General features: G+C 44.2%; 1 protein-coding gene across 2 annotated transcripts in view; it reads left to right on the forward strand.

Annotated features, from left to right (window-relative positions):
- Window positions 1-2959: 2959 nt before the first annotated feature.
- Window positions 2960-18575, forward strand: part of GLRA1 (glycine receptor alpha 1) — a gene marked incomplete at both ends in the record, with an annotated part of 82755 nt that continues 67139 nt past the window's right edge. For both annotated transcript variants that reach the window (XM_082620899.1, XM_082620900.1), the window contains one exon: window positions 2960-3015. In XM_082620899.1, the coding sequence (XP_082477025.1) occupies window positions 2960-3015 (56 nt within the window). The remainder of the gene's footprint in view (window positions 3016-18575) is intronic.

The raw sequence follows: 18575 nt of genomic DNA on the forward strand, positions 1-18575 counted from the left end.
ATGAGGAACTTTTCTCACTGAACCTCTGAAGTGACCGCATGTTCCAGAGGTTCAAGTTATTGTTTATCTTACGTATTGTCATATCCCCAATGCTTGGCACATGCTCAGTTCATGCGTGCTGGCTAAATAAAAGTAGCACCCTCAGATTAAACGGCTACTAGAAAATGGGAAATAATTAGTCTCATCTCCTGCACAGGCCACAGCCTTAGAGCCATTCACACCCACAAACAGCAACACCACATACACACACGCGTGTGCACACACACACACAGCATCACTTAAAGGAGAAGAAAACCCAACTCTACACAGTGCATCCACACCCACGTACACAGGTGCTTCCTAGCCAGGTGAGGAGGAAAAACAAAGTTGTCAGCTCGCAGTTTACTTCAGTACCTCAAGGGGCACATCACTGACACACATAGATGCATACATATATGCCTATGTGGGCAGAAACCCATTTAAAAACCCAAATGTACAAATACACATATGTACTTCACATTCACTTCAGAATTAGTCAGGTGTGGCAAGTGAATTTATATACACAGAAATATGTGTGTTTGTCTTTCCCGAGCAAACTCACAAATGTGCACATACATAAGTATACAAACACATTCACAAAGATAGTATTTACCTCAAGGTATGACTATAAGAAGTAAATGAGATTATATGAAGTGCACAATAGTGCCTGGTACATTGAAGACACGTTAATAAGGGTTAGTGATAGATAGATAGATAGATAGATAATAGATTGACAATATAAATTTGTATCAAACTCGTGTGAATATTCACCTTCAAAGCAAAATTTCCTTCTCAGTCACTACTCAGAATCTCATGGAAATTCTAAACAACCTCTCACTGTTCTGGTGTGTGGGAGCCAACGAAAAAGGAAGTAATGTAGGGTGTGCTGTAACAGTGTAGGGGGTAGGGGGTGAATCTATGCTGATACGAGGCTAGTGAACAAAGATTTCCAGACTTCTTTCCTGGGAAGAAAGCCTGGGCTTGGAGAGAATTCAGCTGTCAAGAACTATTCTAGGGAGAACCAGCCTCCAAAAACTCAAAAGAAGGAATTCGTAAAGCTACTGGGTGAGAGGGAGGGGTTATCCCCTTTCAGTAGGCTGGGAGAGAGAGACCCCACTGTCCCAGACAGTTCAAATCAGCCAGAAAATCCTGCAGAGGCTATTAATCTACTAAAGTCCAGCAGCTTGGAGAAAATCTGATTAATTCCACCTCCCCAGCTGGGCTCTAGAGTGAAATGTATAGTTGCTTTCTGAGATTCAAATAAGCTGGGAAAACAGAGAAGCAGGAGGAAGAAAAAACAGAGGGGAGTTGGTGAGTACTGGATACCTGTATGTACAGGTTGGCACTACCATTATTTTGTAGCAAGCCACAGCTCTCTGAGGCTCTGTTTCCCAAACCTGTGAATGTAAATAAAACTGTCTCCTGTCCAGTTAAAAGAGGGCATATCTTCCTTATCTCCCCAAAGAGTGCCAGCAGTGAGGCCAGGGCTGCTCTCTCTTGACCCTGAAAACTGCTCAAGGAATTTCTCCTGTATTTTCCTGCCACTGCCACCCTGGGGAGGGAGAGGGGGGATCTTCCTTTATAGATCAGACTTCTTTTTGAAACCTCTCGGTTTTTTTTCTGGAGCCAAATATTACTACTTCAGGGCTCTAAAGAAACTCAGGGATCTGGTTCAATGCTTCCCTTTTAAGATGATAAACTGAGCCAAAAAGCACGTCTGAACTGGGACCCGTGGTGTTTGTTTTACTCACATACAACTACATTCTTTAAAAATAAAGGCAATAATTTGAGAGACCTCGAGAGATTAACTCCATAACCTCCCCCACTCCACCGCCAGCCTGCAGGGGAGAGGGGAGACACGGATCTCCTCCAGCACTCTAAGCGTTAAACTCAACCCAGAGTCTAATACTCGATTGGCCGAACCGGGAAAAGATCTGGTTTTCGCAGCCGCGGGCCAATGAACACCTCGAGTGGGAGGGTTTGAAGATACTAAGGAGTTTTTCCCCCCTTTTTTTCCCTCTCCACCCCCTCCCGTCGGCCATCGCCCGCCCCCCCCACCCGCAATCCCCCTCGCCACCAGTTTGTTAAATTAATGCAGTAAGAAAGTCTGAAGATCTAAGGGAGTCCTGGCCAAAGGAAGATGGGCGAGCTCAGAAAACCGAGATGCATCTGAAGCCTTGGGCTCCTGAGCCCCGCGGGGTTGCCATGGACCCCGGCAGCCCCTGAAACTTGCCCTGAGCTGTCTCACGCCTGCAGCCCCGAGCAATGGGACACCTTTCCTGCAGCGATCATAACTTATTCGGCGAGGACCAGAGAACAGGGATCGCAAGGCAACAGCAGACGGGTACGCAGGCAGGGGAATGAGATTCCGGGACTCTGTCGCGATGCGCCAGCCTGGCACATTCTCTGGGATTTAACTGAAGGCAGCACCATCAATCGCTTCCCCTCGCCCGTAACCCCCTCAGGCCAGCCCAGGGGCATAAAGCCCTGCTCTCCCTACCCAGGATGCTCGCCCAATCTAACGGTCCAAGGCCAGCGCTCTGATCTCCACAGAAGATTTTTTTTCTTCCCTTCGCGGGGCTGGCCATTTAAACAGAAAAACGGGTAAAAAACAAAATATACCCGCCCCCAGACGTGCCTCCCCAGCGCCGCAGGGAGCCAACAGACACGCTGGAGTTTCACAAACAGCAATACTCTTCGCGCTCCTGAAAAGCAGGGCTGGACGCTCTCCGTGGTGCTGAAACGCTTCGAGGCTGTCTCTGTCCGTGGTACCTAGAGCCCCCTCGCTCCAATTTCCCCTGGGGCTCTCCCTCCGCGCCCCTGTTCCCCACCTCCCCTTAGGATTTGGATTATTTTTTTCAACAGCGCTGTTTTGTAAGTGCCAATTTGAAACATTTTTGCCCCCCTAACTCGTGGACTACAAAGCACAAGGACCTGAAAAATGTACAGCTTCAATACTCTTCGCCTCTACCTTTGGGAGACCATTGTATTCTTCAGGTATGCAATTTTCTACTGACCACATCGCTCTGATGGAAATGGGGAAAAGGAGCACGGAGGCTGAATCTGTCCGTGGTCCCCTCTTTTCGGGGGAGGAGGGTGCTGTATACCGCTGCAATCGGGTCCTTCCATCCCCGTTCCCTCCTTCCCCCTCCCCACTCCTCCCGCCCGCAGGGTGTCTGGCTTGTGCGTGGAGGTCTGAGACAGTCGCTACCCTGGCAGCTGTTTGCCTATTTCTTGTGATTTGTTTGTCCTTCTGCCTGCTATACCCCCGCCCCATCACTGGCCCCCAACCCCCCTGCATATCGGCTCTCGCTCGGCTGAGGACTTTAAGGGGAAGCTTTAGGAGTTACTCAGTTTAATTAGGACTGCATTCTCTCTAACCGCAGTGCCGAAAACCTCAGCTCTCCCGTCTGGGAGCCAAGTGACAACTAGCGGTGACGGGGAAGGTTGCACTCGAACTCGCTGGACACAGAAAAATCATTTTCTCTCCTTTTTTGTTGTTTTCTTTCGCTGCGGGGTGGGGGTGGGAGTGTTGCTGAGGCTCAGTGCTTGGAAACAACAGCGTTATGACCTCAGGCTGGAAAGCCCTGAACTTGCAGGCAGAGTGGATCTACTCAGGAACAGATTCCGGGAAACATTTCTCTTTTGAAACTTTGACTCCCTCCTCTCCCCCATTCAGCTTTCCAAACTCTACTTGCTAGCTGCAGGTCCTGAACTGACGGACAAGTCTCGTTTGCTTTGTTTTTTTAATTTATGTCTATCTGCAACTCAGTAGCTGAGTTCCCCCACCCATGGTCTCCCAGGTTAAACTTTTCTGCCTATAGGCTTAGCATTCTTATGACAGCACAAGTGAAAAATCACCTCTTCAGGAAGCATTGAAATATACAGTCTTTTTGTAAGTGGGTGAATCATGCCATCTTCAGAGATTGTTATGATAAATTCCATTTATATGAATTGAAAAAAATTAGTCTTCTTCTATGACCTGCAGGGATCATTAATCTTCATTTTAGATGTCTGACCCTCATGTTTTACCATGGCATTGGATTAACAGTCATTTGAAAAACCCACTCTAGGTTGTTTTTAAAAATAAGTAACCAACAAATATTAGTCTCTCCCATCATAAACCAGCAAACAATTCTTGTTGTTGCTGTTTTTTCCTTTTTTACATTATAGAGAACTCTGCATATAAATTGTTGGTTTGACTAATCCAGTGGTTGGTTTAATTAAATGAATGACAACTCTCTCCAGATCGTAAGGGTCTATATGTGAGCCTCTCTTCATGTCTTTCTCTTGAGATGAAGACAAGACCTCTCTCCTTCTCTGAGATACCCAATGCTAAAGCTTCTAATCTCCAGTTCAAATAATTCTTTGATAGGTCATAGTCCTGCCCACTACTCAGAATACTAATAGCCAAGGAGTCAGATAGAAGGAACAAAGTGCAACAATCCAGGGCCTTGTGAAATATAGCTACTTTATTGGCAAGAGGGCAGGAAGTATCCTCTTAACAATATCAAATCATTTCTCCTCTACATACCTTAGTAGAACTGTAAAATGCTGTGGAGGTGGGATACTTAGTAACATTTGTACGCAAATTGATTCTCTGTTTGGCTTTCTGAGACAGAACTGAACCAGAGAGATTAAAGAGCAAATTAACAGGACCAAGCACATCCTCTCCCCCAACTCCTTTTTTCTTGATGAACAGTATGTAATGCTTGATTTTCTTCTCCCAGACATTGTCTTTTGCAATAGGGAGACAGTCTAAAAGGTTTGCATCGTAGTCATTTTGATAAGGTTATGAATCCACCGTATTAATTCTTTAAGTTACTGGTGGTGGCCTATCAGGAAGCATCACTCCACATCTCCTTCCCCTACATACGTCAAGGCAGACATGAGCTACAATGGATATGGGATATAATGCCATGTGTTTATAAGAAGAGGCATGACTATGGAGAGCTGGAAAGGGGATGGTACTGTTGCACTTCCAAAATGTAGAAATGGCTACATCATTTGGGTAATAAATGTTGTTTTAGAACATGAAACATAAACTAATAAAAGGAATTGAACTAGGGAAATACCCTCAGCAATTTTTCAGAGAGACGAGAAAAAAAAAAAAGGTCACAAAGAGGGAAAGTACTGTCTTTGTCTAATTGGCATTTTTATTACTAACTCTCTCATTTTTTTAAGTTTAGGTGAAAATACAGAAGCATTAAAATCTGGGGGCTCAATAGAATGTATGTGGGGGTAAATGGAGATTGCCTCCCTAGCAGGTTCCATGTGAATAACCCCTTCTCCCCCAAGGGACAGGCACCGTGTTGGAACGAGCCAATCCAGTCATCTCAGGCACCCAGGTACTCCTTAGATTAAATGATGCCCAGCTGCTCACCTTGTTGGGGAAATCTGGGGGCTAGAAAGGGAAAGGCTCTCGATAACAGAAGTGCTGCTTCATCAGCACATAACCAGCAAAATGGCAATAATGACAGCAAAACAAACAAAACAACAATTGAAGTGAGTAAGGGAGAAATCTCATACAGTGCCAACAAAGAGAATGAATTGAGGCCTTAGGAAGCGCTGAGGGGGAGAGAGAAAGAGGGTACTGGGGGACAAACAGCATTGCAGTGCTCACCAACTGTGTCCCCATAAGTAAAATGAGGTGATTTGGCTGAAGTTCTTGCTCTGATATTTTAAAAGCCTGTGGTTCTAAAATTCTATGAGTGATATTCAAGTATTCAATAAACTAAATTTTGTCTCTTTGTTTTCAATTGGGGATGGGGCTTTATATCCAGACCGGTTAAAAAATAATAGGCAAAGATATGGTTTTTTATGGAAGCATATTCCTTTCAAACCTCCTTTCAAGTCAAAGGGAACTTGATTTGATTCCCAGAGCCCTTACACTGGCTTATGGCTGGGAAGGGCTCAGGGTGACCCCCAAATTTTCTCACCTTCTGAGTAATTCAGATAGACCCATGGTATATAACCATGTTTCTCAATCTTGGCACTACTGACATTTTGAACGTTTTGAAAAATTCTGTGTTATGAGGGCTGAACTGTGCATTATAAGATGTTTATCAGAATCCTTGGCACCAATAACCGCCCCCCTCAGTCATGACAGTCAAAAATGTCTCCAAACGCTGCCAGAAATCTGGAATGGGGTTGGTGGGGCACAAAATTGCCCACAGTTGGGAACCACTGGTATAGAATGACCAAATATTTAACCCGGGGCTCTGATGAACCAATTGTAATGAGGAGGAAAGTCTAGTTTCCTTGAGAAAATGCCCCCATGGAACACACAAAGCACCAGAGTGAAGCAAACAGAGACCTAGCTTGTGCTTGAGAAGGGAATAAAGGCAGAGGAGATAAACCAAGTCTAACCCACGGGTGGTTTTTCCAAAAGATGATCTTTATGTGCTTTTCTTTATGTGTCATTTCCATCTGCCAACCCAGTAGATGTTTCCTTGAACAAGGTTTTGTACTGAATATGGTACTCACTTGCTAAGAAAGGTCATCAAAACCTTGAAGGAAAGATATCTCTACCCACACTAGGGTCAAAAGGAGCATGGCAAGTAGATTGCTTCATACCTCAGTCCTGAAAAACCACCCAGTTAAAAGGTAAATGAGCTTTCTTCTGAGGTGACCCTTCCGGCTTCCCATTCTCCAAGCTTGCCAAGAGGAGCAAATGACCACCTGGATCTTTTGCTCCTGGTAGCATACCTGTATTCTTCCTCAAATCTTACCCACTGCATTTTGGGCACTGCAGAAAGTGTCTAGGAGCTTCTGGAGTGGGCCAAGGACTTTTTCCTAAGGAAAGATGCCCCTTGGGCAAGTTCGCATTAGGGCCAATCAAAATGTCAGTCTACCCTCTTTGGGGGGCTTAGGAAACTTGAGACAGAGAAAAGAAAATGTCATGTTTTTGTTCCCGAGGGACATCTTGGACAAGAACATTAGGCTGGTAAATGGAGTTATGAATCAGCACATAACTTCTGCATATTTGCAAAACTGGTAATGAACTATCAGGGGAAATGTAGGGAATTTATTTTTGAGACCACTTTATGAAAGAGGTTGCAACCAAGCAGTGCCGTGGAAAGAACAGTTAGGCTATGACTTGAAAGTCTTCCTGGTAGAGTCAGCTCTGCTCTTACCCTGCAGCACAGCTTTGGCGAATCTCCTTCCTTCATGGGGACTCAGTTTTCTTACCAATCAACTCAAGTAACTGACTCCAACACCCCTAAGTTCCCCCCAGTCTCAGATAAGGTCTTCACGAAAGACAGAGGCCCATACCCATGAAGGCTCAGGCTGAATTTACATCAGTGCCGACACTGCCTTCATTTCAACACCACGCATTTATTTATCATGTGTTTACGTGTCCAGTCCAAAACTAGGCACTCTGCAGGGGAGACAGAGGTAACAGATGCCACAGTCCGTGTCCTTGCAGAAAGGGGAGACACTGCTCCCTTTAAAGCTACATTAAAAACCGCTTTCCTCCTTCAGACAGAGCTTCCCTCCAGACAGCGAGCACGGTCTGCGACAGCATCCATCACATTTCTGTGGGCGTCGTTAACTTTATTTCCTTCATCAGCTGGCAGAAATCAGAATGATTTTTAAGATGGATGGCACTGTCTCCTGCCTGGCCAACTTGATGCTACTCTGCAGGTTTTCTGCTGCTTTAGGCAAAGCGGCCTTGGCACCAAGGGCACAAGACCTAGGATCCAGAATTTAGCTAGTGGCATGCCCTTGAGAGGGTTTCATGATCTTTCTGGCCTCAGTTTTCTCAGCTCTAACATAAAGAGAATTAACAAATCACTGTCCCTAAAATCATTTTTACCTGTGCCAGTCAAGGATTATCGCCTCCCAATCTCCTTCATGATAGAACAGTTTTGGTTACAGCTATTGCGGTATATTTCAATTATTACAAGAATTATATTCTGGCTCAAAGATCTAAAAGAATTGAGGGCCTCAATAAACAGCTTCACTCCCTGGAGATTTATCCCAATCTGGGATACAATTACTGACAGATCCCATAAATATGTCAGTTTCCCCAGGAAATGCTTTGTATGATGAGAAAACATGATGTCTGATCACAATCCTCATAGATCTGAAGAGGGGCCTGAGAAAAAGACCAAAGGTTTCTATACTTTTATCAGTGACTCTGTTTGTTTTTTTCCTCCCCTATAAGGCTATGTTTTTAAAATTTTGTTTACCAAACCCCATTCACCATTAACTTGTTTTCCCCATCTTTATCAACCAAAGGCATACATAACTGCCAGAAATACTGAACATCATGGGATAAGCAAAGTCACCACACTGAGTTAACCTAAGAAAAAACAAAAGAAAAGGTGTAATGCTTTTTCGTTAGCCCATAGAGCCTTGTCAGAAATAAATATGTAATTTGTTAGTCTCTGAAACGTTTAAAATGGATTCTGAGTCCTCATTCCTATTTCATGAACTCCCTAGGTACCCAGGGACCCCATTTGGGAAACATTAGATTTGATTTATTCTATATGGCTCCAAGAGAAGAACTGCAGTAAATAGATAAATATATTTTTAATGTGCACACACAAATTCTGTTTTAACGTAATTTGGAAACTTCTGATAGATCTGTCAAATGTGCACCAGCTGCCTCAGTGGTAGTGAGGGTCCCTGTCAGTGGAGGTGTGCAAGCAGAGACTGGAAATCCACCTCCCAGGAGGGATGCAGAAGAAATTCAAGCTACTTTTGTGCATTGAGATTTGCAATTTGCAGCAGAAAAGTAAATGAAATGCAGGTCAGAGAGAAATCTTCACGATACTTACGGTCCCCCCTTTTCTTGATCACCAAATTACCCATCTGATCTTCGCAAGCTCTCTGAGTCATGCCATAAACACACACTCACTCATGCCTTTTCCTTCTCTAAAATGGATTGGGTAATAAATAAACTGGGCAATGAACACGCACACAAACACACAAACTCACGATGCGACAAAGGATTATTAAAAGGAAATCACCTTGGTTATGTAAGAATCTGGTCTTAAGAAATGAGAAGGACCTCAGAATAAGAAAACGTCAGAACCAGAAAGACCGCCAGAAAACGCACTGGTCCACAGACAAGTCCTCAGGCACAGATGGTGTTCACAGGACTGATGGCCTATATGGCTAAAGGCCTCTCAGCCCTGAACTCCAGCTGTCTCTCCTGAACAAACTCCCTGTTAAGCCTGACACACAACTGTAAACACCATCGGGCCAGCCAGGAAATTCATTCAGAAAGCACATGAGAAGGGACCAGTGCTCTGAGATGCTGAGGAGAGGGGCTTATGCGCAAAGTGCCTACGCTTTGTAATGCAAGCCCTAATGAGGGGTGCTGAGGCCCCAATGCTTTTGAAACTCCTTATAAAGGATCCCTTTGTGGTTTTCTGAAGTTGATATTGTCCCAGTCTCCCAAGGCTAATTCAGTGCAATTAGATTACCACTCTTTGCCTTTGAATTCGGCTGTTTTTCACTGTCCCTTGCTAAACAAGTTTACCGTCTTAAAGGGGAGCTGCTGACAGTCATTAATCCCAGCTGTGAAATGGGCAGCGTTCTCTCTTGCCTCATATACTGGGCAGCCCCAGGCACCTACAGAACAAGTCTCCTTGCTCGCAAGGTCCTTTCTCCATCTCCCACGCATTCACCCACAGAGAATTGCACTTTCTTTCAGGGGGTCTTAGGTACCAACAGAATCATGAAGACTTAGGGCAGTTCTATAATTCAACAGCTCTCAAATCTAGCTGTGAGGGGCTTATCAAACGTACAGCTTCCCACCATCATACTAAACTACTGAAACAGAATCTTTCAGGATGGGGACCCAGAAACCTCTAAAGGTAACAAGAGTCTCTAAGTCAGTGCTTTTCAAACTTCAGTGTGTGTATGAATCACCTGAGGATCTCATTAAGATGCTAATTCAGACTCAGGAGGTCTGGGGTGGGGCCTGAGAGTCTGCATTTCTAGCAGCCACCACGTGATGCTCATGCTTCTGTGGACCAAATGTTTGAGTACCAGGGCTCTGAATCATTCTGACTGGGGACCCCGGACACAGACCAACCCTTTTATTTTGCAGATCAGGAGAGGATGACTTCCTCAAGATTATAGAGTGAATGTCAGCGCTCCCAAAGCCAAACACAGTTGTGCTCATCTCCCAGACTTATTCCCCTACAGCCCACGTGCCCTGAACTCTGCCACTGTGCTTTCCTTCCTTCAGCCCTTTCACACACTGTGCTCCCTCATAAACATAAACACGCACCTCAAGGAGGGTTCCTCAGGGAACTATCCCCATCCCCACACTGAAGGGAGTCTTGGTGCACCAAAAAGTTCTCATTCACACAGCTGGGAACTACAATTGTGTGACATCTGGATAAAGAGAAGGGGCAACTGAGGAACTGGCTTTGAATCCTGGCACCAAGGGGCCCTGGGACACAGCAGTGAGAGCCTATAGGGATTGATGGAAGAGATAGAGCAAAGGGGGTCAGAAGGAGGGAATCGGTGGTTTCTTTCTCCAAGGATGATCTCACTGACCAGTCTTCCTGCGCACATTGTACTATCAACTCTGCATAACTGGAGGCTTACTTAGGACTCCCAGATGTTCAGAGAAAGCCACCCCATTCTGCCATCTGTCTGACCTCAGAACCATGTCCTTCATTCCTCTCTCCCCCTCTGACCTGTCATTCTTTCCAGAAAGCATATTAGTATCTTATACGTCAAATAGAGTGACTGTCATGATCTTCAGCCTTTGAGAGCTCCGTGTTTACTGCTGTGCACTCAGTTCTACAACAGTCCCCAGCTCCAGAGGAATGCAGCAAGGCTGCTGCAACCCTGGCTGCCAGGCAGACTTGCAGAATTCTCTTACAAGAGCACTTTACAGTTTATAGAGTATTTCGCATCCGCAATCTCATATGAGCTTCCCAATCACCTTAAAAAATAGATACAAGGCAGTGGTTACTATCCGCATTTTAGAGTTGAGAAAACTGAGACTTGGAGAAGAAAAGTGACTTCCCTAAGACAATGCTGTTCCTCTCAGGGTAAAGTCAGGATTCAAATACAAATCTCCTTCCTCCTAGCTCACCACACTGCCTCTTTCCTTTTAAAGCTGGCATATGTCTATATTCCTAACCTACAGCTGGAATATATACATCCCTAAATATATAGATGATCAATCGATAGATAGACAGATAGATAGATATAGACATAGATATAGATAGATACATATAGGTATTCCTCTTTTATATATTCTTCTCAAAGCTGCAACCACTGTGAGCTGATGTAGATATCAGGCTAATAGCCCTCACCCTCTACCAGTGGGTCACGGGGGTAGAAGAAAGCCTATGAGCTGGGAATTTCCCATCAGGGTTTTGGTTTGACAAAGTCATAGTCTTCCCATTCTTAGCCAGATAGGTATTTCCTTCTCTCTTCTTGATCGCTTTTAATTGTACAACATATGCATACATTCTCTTTTTAAAAAACTCTGATACTAGACCTAAACCTAAAATCCCCTTTGATGATGATCTCCAGGTCCCTCCCAGCTTTTATTTCTTTAAGGGGTATCCTACTTGATCATTTTAATTCATATATATATGCACATATGAAATGATAGTCTATATATTTCAAGAGTTATACACACATATGCTGAAATAAATATTGAAATCTATTGAACTATATATACTATCTATTGAAATATATAGACTATCATTTCATGGAATCAAATTGCCCGTGTGATTCTGTAACTTATTCTGTTCACATATCAACATGTCTTGGAAAGCTGTATCTGTCGAGGCATACATCTCCACCTCATTCTTTTAACTATGGCAATACATTTTATGTTAGGGATATCCCGTTGTTTTCCAGCCATTCCTGTATTGATGGGCATTTCTACTTGTTTCTGATTTTTCCACTGAAATCAGTGCTGCAATAACCACAGTGTACCTACATCTTTGTGAACGAACACAAGACATTTTTTCAGGCAGATAACAGAACAGAAATGGACTAGCCTGGTCACAGAGCAGGCACATCTTTTATGTTAACAGACACTGCAGGCAGACATTCCTTTCTTCCTTCCCTTATGATGCTCCATCTCAGCCTTGACTGCAACAACTCAACAATAATCGTTACTATTTATTGAGTGTTTATTGAATGCTAGGTACTGTGCTAACATCACATGCCTCATGTCATAAATCCTTAGACAAAAGTACTGTTATATTTCCATTTTACAGGTGACAAAACTGAGGCATAAATAGGTTATATAGTTTGCCCAAGGTAAGACAACTTGTAAGAGGCAGAGCCATGATTCAAAAATAAGTCTGACTGCAGAAAACATTCTTTTAACCATTGTACTGCCACTATTACTCCAAGAATGAACCCAGGAGGAGGAGGGAGGAGACTGAACTGGATGAGGAAGATGGAGGCAAAAAAGGGAGGAGTTTGCCTCTTCAAAAAACCAAGGACTCATCTCCTGCAGGTAGTTCTAGATAACAGTAAAGTTAACACACATCCATAAATAGATGTGAGTTTTTAATCTCCATCCTTCACAGAGGAGGGAAATTGCACTACCTTCCACCCCTGGCAGAGAGTATGGGGTTAGAGCTCTGTCTCAGGGTAAAGACAGGTCCCTGTAGCACATCTTTGCTTCTTCGTCCTCAAATCACTCCAATGAAAGAGCTATCGGGGATTATGGGAGAGAATGCCTGATTGAGTGGGGACGCAAGGAAGAAAGGCAGCATAATCTCTGGCCCGTTTTTAATTTGTTTTTCATTGCGGATCCCTAGTACTCAGACCAAAGATCTTCTCAAGCCTCAGGCTCTAACACCCAGACACACAGGACTGAGGGTACCCAGTTTCCCTTCATCTTCTGTATGGGAGGTTGGAAAGGCAGTCCGATCTCCAGCATTGGAGATCTCACCACAAGCTCCAGAATTGCTGCTCCCAAATCAGACCTAAAGGACTTCTCAGAATATCTCTAGGCCAGGAAAACATACCCAGTCCAGATGAGGGCAGGGGAGCAGCATGGGGAGAGGCAGCAAGGACTGGGCTAGTTCTCCTTTATAATCAGGAGCATCACTCCAGACAAGGCCTGTGGGACACCTAAACAACACTGTCTCTGACACCTGTTTCCAATAGCTATCTGAGTGACACCAGAGACATTTCTGAATGTGTCGCTAGCAGGCCTGTTGCTAGTAGAAGAAAAAATACAATAGAAATAAAGTCTCCTAATGTTAACTTTTGAAATAAACTTGCTGGTTTGTTTGTTTGCGTTATAAACATTATTCATTCGCCATAAAATATTTAAACCACATAGGGAGATGTGTTTAAAACCAAAAGGCACAGAAATCCTACTCCCTAAGGGAAATCACTTAACAATTCAATATTCATCTTTCCAAATAATTTTCATAACATAATAATGGCAAGAATGCTTACTGTGTGCCTGACCCCTTTCTCAAAGTTGACTATGTATTAACCCATGTAATCTTCAGAACAATCCTGCAAGGATATACTATTATTCATCCCATTGTATAGATGAGGCTACAGATGAGGAAACAGAGAAGTTAAATAATTTTCCTAGGGTTGCCAGCTTGGAAATGGCAGTGCCAGATTGAAATCCAAACAGTCCAGCTTCGGAGAGTCTTTAACTGCTGTGCTGCAGGCATAAGCTGTTCCTATTTTACAAACATGGGGTTATACTAAACACCAAGCTCTGTGACGTCCCTTTTTCCCCCTCAGCAATACTGTGTCAGTGCACATACAGATGCATCTCATGCGTCTGTGTGTTTGCGCTGCCCTTCGCTGAGAACACGGGGCTTTAGTGTGCTCCCACTCTCAGCGTGGCCACAATGTAACCCCACCTCCACCTCCAGCTCCTTCCCTTCACACAAACCAAATTCCACCTCAGATGAATTTCTTATTGGTCTGCTACATGTCCACTGTGCTCAGCTCTGTACTTTTCTCACACTGGTCCCTCTCCCTCCACATATCTAGAAAAACCCCTCCCCTCATTTCTGCCCTGAAAGGCACACCCACCAACTCTGGATTCAAGCTCAGGTGATTTTTGAATCCCACCTCTGTCACTTCTTCGCTGTATTATCTTGACAGTTTGCTCAAACTTTCTGAGACTCAAGTTCCTCATCTTAAAAAATGGAGATAACACTTTTACTGATAGATAAATGCAGTCACCTTTAAGCCCTTTTTCTGAGCAAAGCACAAGCCCTGAGTGAATTCCCTCTCCACTTCTCTGAGATCCCATCCACGCCTCAAGAGCCCCTGCTAGCAACACTTCCTCCACGAAGCAACCCCAGACTGCCACCATCACTATCCCCAACTGGGCATGGATTCTCCTTCCTAAACCCCCTGGGAAATGTAAGCATTAACCCTCAGCAGTCAGTTTGCTCAATGTAGCCTTACATACATTTGGGTTCCCTTCTAACCTTCCTGCTGGATTGTAAGCCCTTCAAAGGCTAGGAACTTAATGGATTTCTTGGTTCATGTAAAAGGCCAACACGAAGACAAGGGACACATCCCCTGGTGTGTCCCAGAGTTTTCAACTTGCTCCATTTCCCCTCATAGATAGTATCACCCCAGTGGTTCATGTACTGTACGTTAGATATTCTGTGCTTATTGAATTGAATTGTTTTGCCCCCATATGCCTGCTCCCATCCTTCTTTTATTGACTCTGCAGAGGCCCAGGACTGGAGGCTTCCAACCAGCCAACCCAAAGCACTGCTATGTCTCACCATGACCCCTTTTTGCTCCAAGAAATGAGTCACAGTGAGAGTGAGCTAGATATGCAGCTCAACCCTGGCTCAGGAGCTGTTGCAGTGAGTTGTTCAGCCTTATCCTTGCTGTCTGGCCAAGCATGTCCAAACTCTGGGCCTCTCAAAACATCTAAGCCATTGCAGATAAGGCTGCTTCCCACTATGACCTGGGTCTGCAGAGAGGCCCCTTCCATAGGACGAGGCAAACTTTCTAAAATGGTTTTCAATCGTGCAGAAAACATGGACCTCATTGGATATAGTTTTCTTGATGTGATCTAAAACATCTAGTAGAAAAGAAAAACTCTTCACAGGAGCCAAGAAAAGACTGCATCATGCCCAGAGAGACGGGGCTTGGAGGAATTCACTGAAAATGCCTTGAAATATGAAAAGCTACACTTCTTGACAAAGAAGGCAACAAGGTTTAGTAAAAGAGTCAATCCCCATTCTACCTCAAAATTGGACAGCCTAGAGATTAGAAAAGATCTTCCTCCCCCTGCAAGCACTGCTCTGACTTTGTAACTGAGTCACAGTTTTTCCATCCCTAAAATAAGATTGGACTACATAAAGACTCCATGTCTTTCCAGCTGTCATTGCATAATTCTTAAATTAAGTTGGCTCATAGAAGACCCAGAAGTTAAAAACTCTGGCTTGGGAATATGTCAAATATGTTCTGGAATCCTGGTAATACCACTTGCTATGGTATACTGCTCTATGCCTTGGAGCAAGCTTGTTTTTAAGACTTCTAAGCCTCAATTTTCCTCATCTTTAAAATGGCAATAGGGACTTACCTGGTGGTGCAGTGGTTAAGAATCCACCTGCCAATGCAAGGGACATGGGTTCGAGCCCTGGTCCAGGAAGATCCCACATGCCACGGAGCAGCTAAGCTCATGCACCACAACTACTGAGCCCACGTGCCACAACTACTGAGCCCGCGAGCCACAACTTGCCACAACTACTGAAGCCCGTGCGCCTAGAGCCCGTGCTCCGCAACAAAGAGAAGCCCGCGCACCACAATGAAGAGTAGCCACTGCTCGCCGCAACTAGAGAAAGCCCACGCGCAGCGACAAAGACCCAACGCAGCCAAAAATAAATAAATAAATTTATTTAAGCAAATAAAAGTAAATAAAATGGCAATAATAATTATCCTTCCCTGCCAAATCACCCTACCCTGACAAATCACCCTAAGAATTCAGTATGAGAAGGCATGTAGAGTGTTAGCACTGCTTATGGCACATAGCAATTGTGCAAAGCGGGAAAACCATGATTACTATTATTAAAAAGGGATACGTACAAAGCATTGTGGGAGCATAAAGAAGAGTCTGACTAACTCTTCCTGGAGGTCGGGGGACAGTACAAAGTTGAAGACAATTTTAATAGGAGTCAGGACACTTAAACTGGGCCATAAAGAATGACTAATTCACCAGGTGGCAAAGAGTGCCAAGAGAGGATGATGCAGGCAAAGGAAAAGGGCTTACAGAACAGGCAAGCTGGATGACGTGGAGTTCAAGGACACTGATGGGCCAGCTGTCCACCATCACCCAGGCTCAGCCCAGTCCTGCTCAGCCTTGTTCTCTCCCAATTGGTCTTTTATCAATTGGAAGCCTGGCTAAGTGTGGATAATTTCTTCACTATCCAAAAAATATGTATTGACTTCCTACTATAAGCCAGTAATCTTTCTACATTCTGGGGACAGATACAGTGATGAACAGAAGAGATGTGGTCCTTGCTCTCACACAGCTTAACTTCTACAGGTGGGTACAAATAAAGAAACAACTTGGGAAACTACAGAATTTCAGGCCACGGTCAGTGCTCCAAACCCAGTCAAACAGGAGTATGGGACAGAGAATGGTTCACTGGACTCCATCACAGGATGCCTACACTTTCACACATGCCCACGATCTCCCTTAAAGCTTATATCACATGGAGGTGAGCAGGTGGGAAAGGACTGTTTCCTTTTACCGATGAGGAAACTGAAACTCTGAGAGGAGCAGTGATTCATCTAAAGTCTCACTGCCAGTAAGTGCCAAAGGCAGATGACCTCATTCCATGCAGAAGAGTCAAAAATACTGAGGATGAAGGATTAAATAGGGGAAAAAAGCAAGTAGCAAAATAGTATGTATAGTAGGATCCTGTTTTTATTTTTTTAATGTTTTACTGTTCTCATATGGGGAAAAAAGTCTAGAGAAATGGACCCCAAACTGTTTATAGTTGTTATCTCTTGAGAATGAGACTATGGGGGACTTTTATTTCCTACATTACATATTTTAGTAATGCTTGGATGTTTTACAACAATGTGTATTGCTTTTGAAAGCTGGAAAGTAGTTTTTTTTTTTCAAAAACAAAAAGAGGATATCAGAAAGCATGGGCACAAAATCAAACTTGGAGGCAGAGCACAGCGGGGACAAGGTCAGCAACGAGTGTCTATTTAAGCTACATTCATAGTTTTCCATTCCCTTCTTTTTTTTTTTTTTTTTTTTTTTTTTGGCCACACCACGTAGCATGCAGGATCTTCGTTCCCCCACCAGGGATTGAATCCGTGCCCCTTGCAGTGGGCTCAGGACATGGATTCCTAACCACGGGACTGCCAGAGAAGTCCCCTCCATTCCCTTTTCATGTGAGAATGACATCTGTGACTCCCAACCCTGTGCCTCACAGACAGGAATTCCTCTAAATAATAATATTTATAATTAACAATATTATACACAACATGTATTCAGAACCTACCAATAGGTTGCCAGGAACTTCTCTAAAAGCGCCATATGCATTAACTATTTAATCTTTATAGCAACGCTATTAAGTAGGCACTGTTATACCCCTTTTGTGGATGAGGAAACTGAGGTAGGGATCTTCCCAATCTGGGATGCCTGTAGGCCACCCTGCCAATCCAGCTCAAAGTCTTCATATGCAGAAAGACATTGTACAAACCTCTCCAAAGATGTGGAGGGGCAGGGTAGAGGGAGTAGAGTCTCTGAGGAAGAAAACTGAGAGGCTCGCTCCAAACCACAGCCTTTCCCAGTGAGGAAGAGAGGTGAGGAGAACCTGACAACACACTTCCCCTCAGTTCTGCTACCCAAGGCCCTGATTTCCTTTCCATCTATCACCATTGGGTTTATGAAGACACTAAAGAAAATAAGAAATAATACTGGGCAAGAAATAAAAGGGGGGAAAGGACAAGAAGGGGGAGAAAAGAGGGAGACATGCAGAATAATAAAGAGGAAAGAGCACTCAACACAGGTCTACTCTAGGTTCAGCCAAGAACTCACTGTGGGAGTCTCTTTCCCTCCCTGGACTACAGTAATTCTCATCTGTAAAATGCATGGGTAGACTGTACTAGATGACTTTTAAGATCTCTCTCAACTCCATCATTCTAGGATTCAGAAACAAATGAAGGGAAAGGAAGAAGGTAGAGAAACAGAAGGGGAGAGAAATGTTGGTGGGAAGAAGCAAATGTTAAGAAGGAATAATGAAAGGAGGAGGAAAAAGGAAGGCATCTCCCAAAGCAGGTGGAATCTGCTTATTTTGTTGAAAGAGGAGAAGGAAGGACTTTCACATCAAAAATTACAACAATAAAAGCTTTATTCTCAGGCAGCCAACTCCATGTCTCATCAGTGAGAGCCATGGCTGATTTTGGTGAGGGCCATGGCTGATTTTGGTGAGGGCCATGGCTGATGTTGGTGAGGGCCATGGCTGATACTGGTGAGGGCCATGGCTGATACTGGTGAGGGCCATGGCTCATATTGCCGGGGGGCCACGGCTGATATTGGTGAGGGCCATGGCTGATATTGGTGAGAGCCATGGCCGATGTTGGTGGGG

The sequence above is a fragment of the Mesoplodon mirus genome (genome assembly GCF_964341445.2).
Source record: "Mesoplodon mirus genome assembly, chromosome: 5".
In the NCBI taxonomy this organism is placed as follows: Eukaryota; Metazoa; Chordata; class Mammalia; order Artiodactyla; family Ziphiidae; genus Mesoplodon; species Mesoplodon mirus.